Source organism: Leuciscus leuciscus (assembly GCF_965113295.1).
Source record: "Leuciscus leuciscus genome assembly, chromosome: 2".
In the NCBI taxonomy this organism is placed as follows: Eukaryota; Metazoa; Chordata; class Actinopteri; order Cypriniformes; family Leuciscidae; genus Leuciscus; species Leuciscus leuciscus.
Window position 1 is genome coordinate 24,906,487 of NC_138726.1, and position 14,052 is coordinate 24,920,538.

Here is a 14,052-nt window from a genome sequence, read left to right on the forward strand (position 1 = left end):
GCATCAAAAGAAAATACAAACCATCAGAAAGGTGGAGAAATTTCTCGGTTACTTTATTTGAAACTATTAAAAAGAAAGGAAGAGTGGAAAATGTGCATACCGAGAGTTTCTATGGTAACCACAGTCTAACTTGAGGAATGTCTCTAATCACAGAGTTCGATTTAAAAGAGCTTATTGCAATTACACGTGTAAAGAAACAGACAAACCTGAATAAATGTCACACAGCCAGAGATGTTGATTGATATCGGAGTGTGTTGAGATGAGAGACGGGGTAAAAAAAGACAGAAGTGAATGAGAAAAAAAAAAAGAGGAAAAAAAAGTGGCGGGAACGTTAGACAAGTCTTACAAATGTGAAGATGGATCATGAGAAAGAGAAATCATTTCACCTGTCTCTCTCTTTCACACTCTCTGTCTCCGACCAAAGACAATTTGCTCTCATTTAATCGTTAGCCGTTCGTTATATTCCCAGTATCGCACTTTCACTCGCCTAATTGTCGGCGGCAGAAGCGCAGCTAATTAAAGTGTCTGTGCCACAGATTCCATGAAGGCTGTAGTGCACATTTAGGGAAAGTGTCTCCCCACTCGATGGCTTATTTAGCAGCCATTTGCACACAGCCAGTGTTTCCTCCTATATCGTGGCCTAATGCAACATTAAATGACTGCATATCTGAAATAATGAGTTAATGTATGGTGTCAGAGGGTGGTCAGAATAATCTAATCAAAGGCAATTATATCAGGAAAAAGAGCAGAGGAACAGAGGAGAGATGGAGTAAGATTGAGATTAAATATATTCAGTGGATAAGGCAAGAAGCAGTGGCATACTGTATAAAATATGCGTGTATGTGGTACCTAACTATAAAAAAAAAAAAAAAAAAGTGCACAAAAACTGCTATGAAGAGCATTTAGTCTGTGACTGTAAAGTACAACAAAGGGGCAAATATAAATATTTAAGTAATTTTCTATGATGTAACACTATTTCCTAAATCACACGTGTTGTGACAAGTTTACATTGACAAGCAATTTGTATGGTCACAACCAGTGAGAAGATATTTCATATTTACTGTCCAATTAAACTACCGTTCAAAAGTCTGGGGTCAGTAAGACTTTCAAAGAAATCTCTTACGCTACAAATAGAGTAAAACAGTAATATTGTGAAATATTATTAAAATTTAAAATAAAAGAGCTCTTCTTTTTTAATATATTATAAAATGTAATTTATTCCTGTTATCAAAGCTGAATTTTCAGCATCATTACTCCAGTCTTCAGTGCCACATTATCCTTCAGAAATCATTCTAATATGCTGATTGGCGCTCAATAAATATTGTTTTGTGGGAACGGTAAAATATTTTTGGTAACAATTTCAAAGTCTTTCCTGATCAATTTAGTGCCTTGGCTGAATAAAACCATTAATTTATTTCCAATTTTTTTTTTGCATTTGAATGGTAGTGTACATGGAGTGAAATTTTGGACCAATGAAATTTTCACAGTGGGTGGAACTACACAGTGCAATACTGTAGAAACCAAGTGTACTTTTACTACTTGATTCTTTAGAACGTGTGTGTGCGTGTGTGTGTGTGTGTGTGTGTGTGTGTGTGTGTGTGTGTGTGTGTGTGTGTGTGTGTGTGTGTGTGTGTGTGTGTGTGCATTGTGTGTTTCATGTTCCATTGTTCTTGTGTTTGTTCTTGATCTTTTCTTTGTGTTCATAATTGCTTCTCACCAGCACAATTCTTGCAGATGACCACACACAGGTTGACGGAGGCCCATTCCGGCTCAGGGGCCTGACAATCGGCACACTTCCTGTTGGACTTGTTGAACCAAACCTTCTCCAGCACCTCGTAATTGCACAACGTTTCTACGATGGACTCCTGAACTGCCTCTATCCATTCCTCTCGCTCACGCTCCGACTCCACTGTGAAACTGACACAAATGATACAAAATTCTCACATATACTTTATCAGGTTGATTACACATTCAGTATTACAGTACATGATTTAAAATCCCCCTGTGGTGAAAATCAAGTTTTTAATGTTCTTTATATGTCTATGTGGTGTTTTTAATATGCTTTAAGACAAGCCATGTGCAAATTCATCAGTCAACACCATTGCTGAGTATTTTCTCCCTAAAACTGCAGTTTACCAAAGACCGTCTCAAAAACGCTGTTTGAAATCGCCCCTGTTCTCTATGTCACAAACATGTAGTAACCAAACCTGTCAATGTGTGGGCGAGAGTGTGCTTTAGCATATCATATTTACTATGCTGTGACGCAGGGGAGTCTCAAGAGAAGCCATGTTATCTTGGTATATTATCCTATTGGTTTGAAAAATCGGGTACATTTAGCAATATAGCGGGTGAATTATGTATATGATGTATATTACAATGTAATGATGAACTATATGCCTTTTTCCAATGACGTTCTAAGTTGTTCAAAGCGTTTCTAAAAATACAGATTTTTAGAAGGCAGCTGTCTGACTCTGAGATGGTGAATAAGAACATAGTTTGTGTAACATTAGCAACACATTATTAGCTGTTTTGATAATGTAGTCGAGCCAAATGATAATCATATCAATTACCATTATGTGTCCGACGTAGAGAGAAATACATAAAAACAGGTTACCATTCTGATACATCAACTTGTAGATAATATAAATTCACTCTTCCACTTCTTCTGAATCAGTTTCTGGTTTTAACACATATGGCTGAATCAAACCAGTATTTCCACTAGCCATCATGTACAGTTTACAACAGTAAAGTTGACCGAGTGGATCAGGTATTCTGAGCTGGTGTGAGTGAGTGGAGGCGGGAACTAATATGCATATTCACGGATCCGCATATACAAAATGAAGCAAGGGTGTAGAGTTACATTCATCTATTTTAAGGCATGAAGAAATTACTGACTACATGAGGACTTTAAAATGCATACAGTATATGGCTACATTCACACTGCAGACTAAAGTGGCCCAAATCAGATTTTTGTGAATCAGCTCTGATTTTTTATAACAATGTGAACAGCTCAAACCACATGGAATCTGATCTTTTCGATTCTGATTTGGGCCACTTCCATTTGTGGTCCTAAATTAGGCTACGTTCACACTGCGAGCCACAATTCCAATTTTTTGTATTGCTGTTCACATTGTTCTTTTAAATGGGGCCAATATCAGATTCCAGTGTGAACAGATCATGGTCCTGGACAGACCCCTATGTGCAAAAAAACAATAAAAAGACGTCACGCAGCACGCTGTCATACGGAAGCAAACACGGAGGACATTAAAGTAAGTGATTACGTGTTTATTTATAGTATGATCTGCCAGGCAATATAAAAAACAAAGACAAGGATGCAACAAAAAGAAATAGTTTTTAAACATTTAAGATACAAGCCCTCATGTTTTGCTTGTATATAGAGCTGTCACTGTATGTGACACACTGTATTTATTACTGTACTTATGAGTTCTGACACATCACTGTCCTTCCACTGACTACCCTTCGCAACTGTCTTGATAACGTCGGGTATGTAAAACCTTTCAAGTGACTCCCATGAGTGTAGAAATGTGACGAACGCTGCTCTAGAGTTACGTAAAAGTTGCATGAATTCCGATATGACTGAGGTCGCATTGCAAAACATCTGACCTGTATCGGATTTAATACAACATATGGTACTTGCACAAATCGGAATTGAAAAGATCAGATTCCATTTGGTTTGTGTGCGGTTCACACTGTCATGAAACAGATCTGAGTCACATGTGAGCAAAAGAATCAGATTTGGGCCACATTTACCTGCAGTCTGAACATAGCCTCAAATACAGGTCAGAATGTTTTGCAATGCAACCTCAGTCTGAACAATCATACCGGAATTCATGTGCCTTTTTTTTTCCTTTTTTTTTTACACATCACTCAAAATATTCTACATACCGATAGTTCTTTACATAAAAAAAAGTGAGCAGCAAAGTTAGTCAGTGGAGTGATGCTGAGCTGTTATTCTCATAAGTATTATGGGTGACAGCCTTATAAAATAAAACTTGAGGAAAAACTGTATGAGAAAAATGTTGCTCTCTTTCTCCTCATCCTCATCTGTGTTCTCCTTTTTGCCTGCGCACAAATTGGCTGGCTTCTGCTAGGCACATAACCTAATAAATGAACGCGTAAATACTAACTTCAGTAACCTCCGTGTTTACTTCCATATGACAATGTGCTGCGTGCCGTCATTGAATTCGTTCTTGAGGGTCAGTTCAGGACGGTAACCAGTTCACACTTGAATCTGATATTGGCCACATTTAGAAGATAATGGTGAGCAGGCGAACAAAACAATCAGACTTGAGCAATAAATCAGAATTGAGCATTAAGGTGTGCAGTGTGGATGTAGCCTTAGTGTGCACAAAAGTGCCAGTAAAGCTTTGCAATCATTTGCTACTGATATATAGCTCTGAAAAGTGTGTAGTCACATTTACCACTGTTATGAGATAATCCAGTCATTTCAATAGAATTCCATCCAATCAGGAATTTGAGTGAGGGCAAATGTTTGCCCTACACAGATTTTGAATCAGGTTCATTTGGTCAGACAACCCAGACAGCAACATAGTATTGGCTCAGATCCGGCCCACATCTGGGCCTTGTGGAATCCACATGTACCAGATGTGGGTCGGATCTGGGCCAATACTATGTTGCTGTCTGGGAAGAGACAATTGAGGTTTTTTTCATGGACATTAAAGGTACAGCAACCTGTATGACTGATTTTCTTCTGTGGAACAGAAAAGAGAGGAGAAATTCTAAAGACTATGGCTCTTGGCCACTCTTTTGAATGGAGACTAAAGCTTTTTTATAAAGGTATCATAAATATAGTCCATACAAATAAAAATTCAAACTTCACAAATCAAACTGGTCCAGTTCTGCAATGTTTACATCTCACTGAAGGGAATCATGACTTCAGAAGAGTTGGATCGAGCGCACAAGTTATATGGACCATTTAAATAGACCATTTATAAGCTTGAAAGCTTCAGTCCCCATTCACTGTGATTGCATGGAAAAGAGAGATTAGCACATTTCTCAGAATTTCTTCTTTTTTGTTCCACAGAAGCAAGACCTAAAGGTTTGAATGAATAAATGAATGATATAATCCACATTGTTGGGTAAACTATACTTTTAATCTGGTATTGTCAAATTTTAAGATGGGGCCTGAAATCCCTAACAAACAGCTCTCTAAGCAGTAAGCACTGACTCAAATATGGGGAGTCTGTGTATGTGTAAACAAAATATGATATATACAATACAGAGTATTTATTATTATTATTTTTATAATAATTGTATTATTAAAAATAATATCTAAAGTTATACTAGTTAAATTTCATCCTGACCAAAAACCCAACTCAGGTCAAGTAGCAGACAAATAATGGCGAACACCCCTTTTTAAACGTTCATTATAGCATTATGATTGGCAGTGATGAGGCAGTGCAGCCTAATTGTAAAAACCAGCAATGGCTCTGAATCTGCTTTCCATTTCCATTATGACCCCCTCTGCACCCATTATTTTAAATGAGCACAGAGACCTTGATATGTCATTTCTGAGAAAAAATTCCAATTATTTTGCCAACAACTAATACTAAATAGTCAGCCAGCCTCACATCGCTCAACGTTTAGAACGCAACTACAAACAGATCAATATCCTGTCCTGTCCACAAAAACAAAGATAAAAGATAAAGAGCAAAAATCTTTAACAGTGCGCACCAGCCAAAGAAAGAGAGCGATAGCTTTTCATTGTTTGTTGTGTTTCTTTTTTTTTAGCCAGGGAACTGCATCAGCCATAAAAGGATCATTAAAAAACAAACACGAAAACATCTCATCGATTAGGCCTCCGCAAATGGCTGCTTTGTTGGAAACATCAGCTTGCGTGGGGTCACAGGTGAGCGATGCCTGTACTGTACAGCTGTTATAACAGAGCTGATGTTTATAAAGAAAAAAAGAACAAGAGAAGAAGAAAAAACAGATCAATACTGAGTGTGCTTCAGATGAATAGTATCAGAGTGGCAGGACAGTCATAATGAGAGAATGGCTGCTAGAAAACAACACAGCAGGCAACAAACTCTGGAAAAAAAATGTTTACTAAAAAGGCTCAAAAAGGAGAAATCGACGGAGTTTCCTCTGCCTTTAATAAATCTCACACTGTCCACCTATGCAAGCATTCAATTCCATATATATACACAGGCAAAAAAGTTTCAACGGTTTGACACTAATCTTTTTGCAAACTTCAATGGTTTAATCCATATTTTATTTTGGTTGGTTCAATCACTAATACGAAGAAGTAAGAATGCTCTATGAATCATAACAAAAGTTTCACCTCTCATGGAAAAAATGTTACAAACTAGATATTGAGAGGAGATATGTAAGAGAACTATAATAGTAATTAGAAAGGTTTCTGTGGGTTTAGCTAAAACAATTCAGGAACAAAACAATACAGTTCCAGATCCAGTTGTGAGAAAAGTTTATAAATACTTTTTAAATACTATGAATACATTCTAGGATTTCTGCAGGAATTGCTCAGAAAATGTCTTTTTCATAGCTATTTTCTATAAGGTATAAATGTATTTTCATCTTTGTTTTTGTGAAATGATTAAATGATAAATAAGCCATAGATATTTCTCACTAAAAAAAATGTATGTGATTTGAAAAGTAAATAAATATTCTAACGAAAGTTGCGATCATCTTGTCTTACCTATTGTGACATTTATCCAAGTGAAAAAGCTTCTTTCAAAGAAGAGTGGGACTTGATTTTGTCCATCAAGAATTGATTGGATCATTGGATCAGTGTGGTTTGCTATAGAGTGCATTAGTGCCCATCCCCTTTTTTAGCAGTGTTGGTTCCAGAAGTATTTTTCCATTCACTCCTCCCATAGGGATTAAAAAAAATAAAAAAAATAAAATAAAAAATAAACCAACCAACTACAAGGTGAATCATAACATTACAAACTTTGATTTGAAAAAATGAAAGCTACAAGACTGTGTACTTAATGGCTTTAGTGAGAGGAAAGAACTATAAATATGAAACTATTCATTCAAAAAAGTTGACTATATATAACAAATATATTGTATTGCAAAAACACACATGCATAAGTATTTTGAGAGCGAAAGGAAGTAAACTCAATTACGTTATTTGAGGTGTTTCAATGGGAGTGGGTGAGCGAGCTAATGAGCTCTTTGCATTTAGCCTGTTTCGACGCTTATTGGTGGAATATTTTGTACAGCATCATGGGTTATGTATTTTTATTTATTTTTTACCACAAATTCCACTGTAAAAAAAAAAAAAAATTACAATAATGTGGCCTGATTGCTTCAACAGAAGCAAATACCATTAACAACCTAACAGTAGGACTATATTTAACGGTTTATAAGTTAACTGCCAAAAAAAGCATGTGTTAAACCAGACGCTAATTTGTGCTGCTCCTGGTAGCATTGGTCATTATGGAAATGATCCGCTGCATTTGATCCGTCCATTAATTGGCTCGTCGTCAGTAAATTATGCGCAAAACTTTCGTCTCCCATCAGCGATTTTATGGGATTGCGCTCTCACGCTAATTTGCCCCGTTTAGTAAATCTGGCCATTAATATTCTTTCTATGTTGTTTGAGGACTCTTCAGCATGTTCTTGAACTTAGGATTGAAGGATGCCCAATCTAAGGTAATGTAGAGATGGTGAGAATTTCGTCCAAGAGTAAACTGCCTGATTCTGGGGACTCAAAACATCCTTTCATAATTCCTCCAAGACTTAAGTGCTTCAACAACTCTTTTTCTAAGTTTCTCTGAAATCTCTTTTGATCCACCCATGCTGCACTTCAACACAAATAGTTGTGACGAGCAGATTTTTAAATGGCAAGATAAGTCAATCCCACACTTAAACATATATAGTAAAATATGACTATGCTCAAACAATAGTGAGTTGCCTTGCTGTATGTCTACATGCAACTCTGTTAACGTTTATTCAAAAACAGCTCTACTCATCAAAACCCGCTCAAGAGACTCAACTAATGCTCTTAGTTGATTCCAACATCATCTGACATGAACATTGCTATGTCTCAATATAAAAAAAGAAATAAAAACACAACAAAATTGAAACAAGTGTAAGATACAGCATATGCAACTATGCAATGTTTTTGCGTAATTTCTCTAAGAGTGTATTTTCCAAATAACCATTCTGCAAATGATGAAAGATTTATGAAATATGAAAAAGAATACATAATCAGAAACTCTTTTTGAAATTAAGAGCATCTTTGAACTCATAATCTGAAGGCATTTGTGTAAATAAATGTATAATTACACTAAGAACTTAAGTCTAACCTTGAGTGAAGCTTTGATGTCCTTTTTTTTTTTGTGCATAAAGTGATATTAAGTAAGTCCAGGTAGAGGCTTAACTCTGTTTTGAGGTCATCTGCAATCTGTTTAAAACCATCTACTGTTCAATTTACGCTAATACTGTATTTTGATAAGAGATTTTCTTACTATCTGGCCTTATGCTAATACAGTTTATAATAACTTAGTAGTTTACCAGAAGGATTTGAAAGGTGTAGTGATCTCAAATCCTTTCCTCTCAACCGGTTTCACACACGCAGCCGTCAGGTCCACTGCAGCGATGGCCAGCCCTGCATTAAAATCCTGTGAACAACCAGCATATCATCAAAATAAGATCTTTATAAAACACTACATTTTTCATATCCACATATATCATCAGGAACAAAAATAAAGAAATAAACATATTAGAGCAAATGAAGCAGATAAGCCACTGCAATAATGAACAATCCAATATATTCACAGGCTGAAGCGAACTATAAAATGCAAGGAAACTGTTGTGTAAGAAGGGTCAAGGAGAGCACAGAACAGACACAGAGCTCACTGGAGGGTGAATACCTGCTGATTCATTGATCAGCGTCTGAATGAATGACAAAGTTTATTTCACACAAGAACGAGCAGAAAATACACAACAAACTTTATTTACAGACTTTACCAAATACTTCAACAGCAATATAAAGACCTCAAGGGGACAAGAAGAAAGGAGATAACAACAGTCTAAAGCTAGGCTACTGTATCGAACCTCTCAAGACCTTATTTATACAAGTATGAAGTGTGGGTAGCCATTTTTATTTTATTTATTTATTTATTTTTTCAGTCCAATTATTGTTTATTATTTAAGTTCTGGGCCACTTCAAGACGAAAAAAAAAAACAAAAAAAAAAACGTATTTTTTAAAGAAACTTATTTAATTTTGTAAGATTAAAGGCTAATTTACACCAAGGATGATAACGATAACAATAATGATAAAGATATGGTACTAAAAATCATTCTAATTATAAAATAAAGTCCACATCACAACTATAATGATAATGGCACAGAGAAACAATATCGTTGGAATCATTTTCAGAGCAATTTTTTCCAGCTGATGAATGATAAAAACATTGACAGTCAATCATCCTATCAGAATCCACCCTGCTTTAAAGAGCACAAGCATTTAAAGTGGCAGACGACAAACCTGCAGCGAGCACAGAGCGTTAACGTTCGTTGTTGTGGATGCTAATACAGTTATCATTAATTATCTTCATTGTTATCACTCTTGGTGTGATCGGGCCTTAAAGGACAAGTTCGGTATTTTACACTTAAAGCCCTGTTTACAGATCGTTTCTGATGAAATAGAACGGTTAAGATAAAATTTTGGACACATGCTGCTGTCCCGAGAATTTTAGGTTTCTTTCGCTTTCCCCCCCACCTCCAGAATGGCTGCATATGTGCCAATATCAAAATCCAATTGACTGGACAAAAACTACGATAAAACCTGTTGGAAAGCATCTTTTGTAGCGATTTTTGTGTGAGCATATCAGTGAACACCCCTGACCACTCGGTGAGTTTCACGTCTTTGTAAACGAAAGTTTAATGCATTTTAGGAAGGATTGTTCCAATGCATATATGCAGCTATTCTGGAGGTGGGGGTGGAAAGCGAAAGAAACCTAAAATTCTCGGGACAGCAGCATGTGTCCAACATTTAATCTTAACCGTTCTATTTCATCAGAAACGATCTGTAAACAGGGCTTTAAGTGTAAAATACCGAACTTGTCCTTTAAGACATGTTAGTCTAGTTTTCTTTGGGGTTTTGCAGGGGACCCTTTTAAGTGAACCAAGCCAAAATCGCAAATAGCAACTTGACAGCAGAGTGGAAGAGATCAGCATTTGGCATTTTCGATAATGACTTCATTTGTGATTTGAGTGTCATGAAAGCCAGTTGATGACACAATTTTCACTATAAAGCAAATGATCTGTGAAAGGTGAACTCGATTGGACTCACCAAATGTAGTCATTAATATGTGATTCCACAGCATTTAAAAGACACATTTTTACTCACAAAAATGATGCAAATTGATCATCAAAGAATCATCATAGAAGTTGCATTCAAGATCCACCTGGCTAAAGAACCTGAGCCCTGAGGGGGTTCAACAGTATGATTTTTTTTCAAAGTAACGGCCCGTTCACACCAAGAATGATAACTATATTAGTGTCCACAATAACTGCTGCTTTAAATTTTCAAGCTCTTTAAAGTTGATGGATTCTGATTGAGCGTCAATGTTTTCATGATTGATCAGAAAAAAAAAAAAAGAAAAAAAAATTCTGAAAGTGATCACACTGACATCGTTAATGTGTATTTAAAACGTTATGATTATAGTTCTCGTCCTTGGTGGCCTTAAGACTCTTAGATAAGAATTGAGAATTTCTGAAATATGTCTTATAGAAATGAATGACCTTCGGACTGCATCATGAGTTGAGTCATCTTTGATGAGAGAGTCTACCACCTCTGTGAAATGTAATTAAAATGAAAACTCCCTCAGAGAGACTCAAAAGTAGTGACACATGCCTTATCTAGTAATAGAGTCTGGTGTGAACAGGTGTGAGTAAAGTTAGAAGTAAAGAGAGAGAGACAGTGATACTGACACAACCGCAGTGAGGTCATGACCAGAGAATGATATCACAAATGCTATTAAATGGACACATTACTCATAATACACTGAAAGGTCTTTCTTTTCTGTATACTTATTTTACACAAAAACTTTGACATTTCTTGCCTTTTTTTGTCCGCAACATAAAAACAGCCCCCAGTCTTATATTTCAGAACCCTAAGGCTCCGTTATAAACCAAGTGAGATGCCTTGCTCATTGCCACACGTGCAGCTGCATTCTCAGGAAGTGAGAAGAAAATCAAATCGGACAAGTGACATAAATGACCATTTGGAAAGTTCTGCATAGACAGAAACTCTCACACAAACCATGCGGAAGATTTAACAGCTTTGCAGCTGATTGCAGAGAGTTTGGCATTTTAATAATACATTTTTATTAGATTAAAATACTGAAAAAGTATTGATAAAATTGGTTAAGACATATTATATTTATTTTGTATGAGACATTTAATCTTTGTCTATGTTGGATAGATTTGTTTCCACTGAGCTCATTGCAACACGATGGCCTTTTCTGTCAAGGATACATGTGATGAGTTCTTAGAAATTGGCCAAAAGAAGGTTTCTAAAAACTTCTCACAAATAGAGTGGATTGCATGTGGTTACAGGGGTTACATTGGGCAGAACAGAGTTTTACCACCCAAGATTCAAAAAAAGAAAAAAATGATTGACAGTTTGTTGGTCAATCCATAATGCGTGTATGTGCTCCAGTTTTTCTTTGTTCCAGTACACGCATTCTGAATGTTGCATGGCCCTGGTTTAAAAACAGCATAACATTACGGAACAGGGTTCTTGAGATGTTATTGTCAAAGCTGAACTACTTTAAACTTGATACGGTGTATTAAAATTGCAGCACTTGTGTCGAGAGCTGAATAGTTAACACCCAAACAGCAAGACTCAATGTAATAACCAAATATAAAAACTTTTTTTTTTTTAAACAGCTCAGACGGAACATTGCCTGTGTGAACAGCTTCTTAATCTTTTTTTTGTTTGTTAAAAAACGATTTTTTGCTCAGCTTGTAAAGACACCTCAGAGCTTATAGCACAAATGATTTGATTACAGATATGTGTGAAATCAGTTGTCAAATTTCAACTTTCATCCACAGCGTACTCTCCGTTTAAAAAAAAAAGAAATTAGATTAAATGCAAATGACAGAGCCCTGACACTCCTACTGTCTTGTCATTGTGAGCGTGCAGTTCCGAGTTCGCTTGGGCCGTGCGCTCTTTCATCCACGTGATACGTCGTATGTGCTGAGCATGGTGTTTAGATCCCGACACTTCTGTCTAGTTCGGTTTCGGTTCATTGTCGGGGTTCAGGCATTCATGCTCCATGTTTTGTCTCTTGTTGTGAGTGCACGGTTTAGTCTTCGTTCATTCACTCACGCGCTTCCATCCCGTGTGTTTTGTAGAGCGTATGCTTTATGTTTTCATTGGCTAGGAGTTCTTGTGTTGTCTTGTTCTGTGTAGAATATGGCTTGTGTTTTTTATTGGTTGCATTTCATGTTGTCATGTTTAGTGTGGAGTGTGGACACACAGTCGGTTTTGTGGGGCTTGTGACTGTGTTAACTGGTTGTGTGCTCGTCATGTTTGGTGTGAGCACACGCCCTTGTCATGTTTGTTTCTATGTGCTCTCATGTCTATTATCTTATGCTGCATTCACACCAACTCCTAAATGAATCTGCAGCGATCAGGTGGTACAGTGGTCATGTGGTGCAAGTAGGAGCTCTCAGACAATTCCCATCTTACAAGCTGTAAGGTGTGTTGGAAATCGGCTGCGGCTGGATGTAACCGATTGGCGAGAGTTGTCGCGTGCAGGAGCTGCAAACGGAGACGCGAAGTCGGACACTTCCTGTTTCCCGTAGTGACGCTCACGCTGAGTTTGCATACTTTACCACAGCTAAGGTGAAATAACTGCAATATTTGTCAAATACACAGACTTTTCAAAGACATTTTCATTCAATGCTTTATATACTGCTTAATACAGCATCTGTTTGTACAAGAATAAAGTTCAGCATAAGCCTATACGATCAATGAAGTGGGGTCTACGTTTTTTTTATCAGTTTTATTTTGATAAACATGACACAATATAACATTGCGACTACATGAAAAAAGATTTTTCTGTTATAAAAAACAAAATTGTGAGCATTAGTAAAACTGAAGGTGGGAGAATAAACATGAAATGGATTCGGTGGATTCGGCCAATCATGGAACAGCTGTGTCGTCATCAGAGCTCGTGCAGCCGCTCTGGAGAAGCTGCGCTGGCTGAGTCCTGCGGCTGCTCTCAAATCGCTCTTGCGGTACTTTGATGGCATACGACACAGTCACGTGGCATCAGCGCTGTCTCAAGTCGGACAAAATTTCTAACCGGCATGCACTGCTTCAAATCAGCCGCTGATCAGTCTATCATGAAGTCGAACAAGCCTACCCATACGAGCTCTACGGGAACGCAAGTTGAAATCACGTAATTACGATATGGCATGAACGCACCTTTTACCCTGCCCTTTTAGTTACCGGATTATATTTGCCCCACCTGCCGTCTCTCATTAACCTCCTTAATTTATTCTTAATAATTCCTATTTATTCTCCTTGTGTTTTCAGTCCTATGCCAGTCATGTCAAATGTATCTACTGTGTCCTGCCATACCCGACTTGTCGTGTCCAGCCCAGCCTTGCCCATTGCCAGTCTCTTCTTCCCCTACGGCAGTGGTCGGGAACCTATGGCTCGCGAGCCACATCTGGCTCTTTGGCAAAAATCATGTGGCTCGCGAGGTCTCTCACCCTTTACCAACAAACCATCGATGAAACAATTAAAACACATCAACAGAGATCGGCTCTCTGCAGAAAAAGCAGCCAATTACAATTCCCTTGTTGTAGTCCAGCCTACTTAAGTTAATTAAAAGTTTATGATAATAATAATATTCAAGTTGTACCGGCAAAAGTGCGTGTTCAGTGCTGTTCGGGAGTGTTCTGTGGTAACCTACAGCTCCTGCACTGGATTCAAGCTGGCGAAAACCATTCTAGAACAGCAGCGAAAATGTAAAAGTAGGCTTTATAAACTTTAATATATCCTTTTATTGAAACGG

The 14,052-nt window shown here is 37.3% G+C and overlaps 1 protein-coding gene across 2 annotated transcripts in view; it reads right to left on the reverse strand.

Moving 5' to 3' along the window:
* The window catches only part of arap2 (ArfGAP with RhoGAP domain, ankyrin repeat and PH domain 2), a 93,869-nt gene that overhangs the window by 45,651 nt on the left and 34,166 nt on the right, over positions 1-14,052 (reverse strand). For both annotated transcript variants that reach the window (XM_082151392.1, XM_082151393.1), the window contains exons 10-11: positions 8,527-8,633; positions 1,718-1,917 (exon numbers count right to left, since the gene is read on the reverse strand). In XM_082151392.1, the coding sequence (XP_082007518.1) occupies positions 1,718-1,917; positions 8,527-8,633 (307 nt within the window). The remainder of the gene's footprint in view (positions 1-1,717; positions 1,918-8,526; positions 8,634-14,052) is intronic.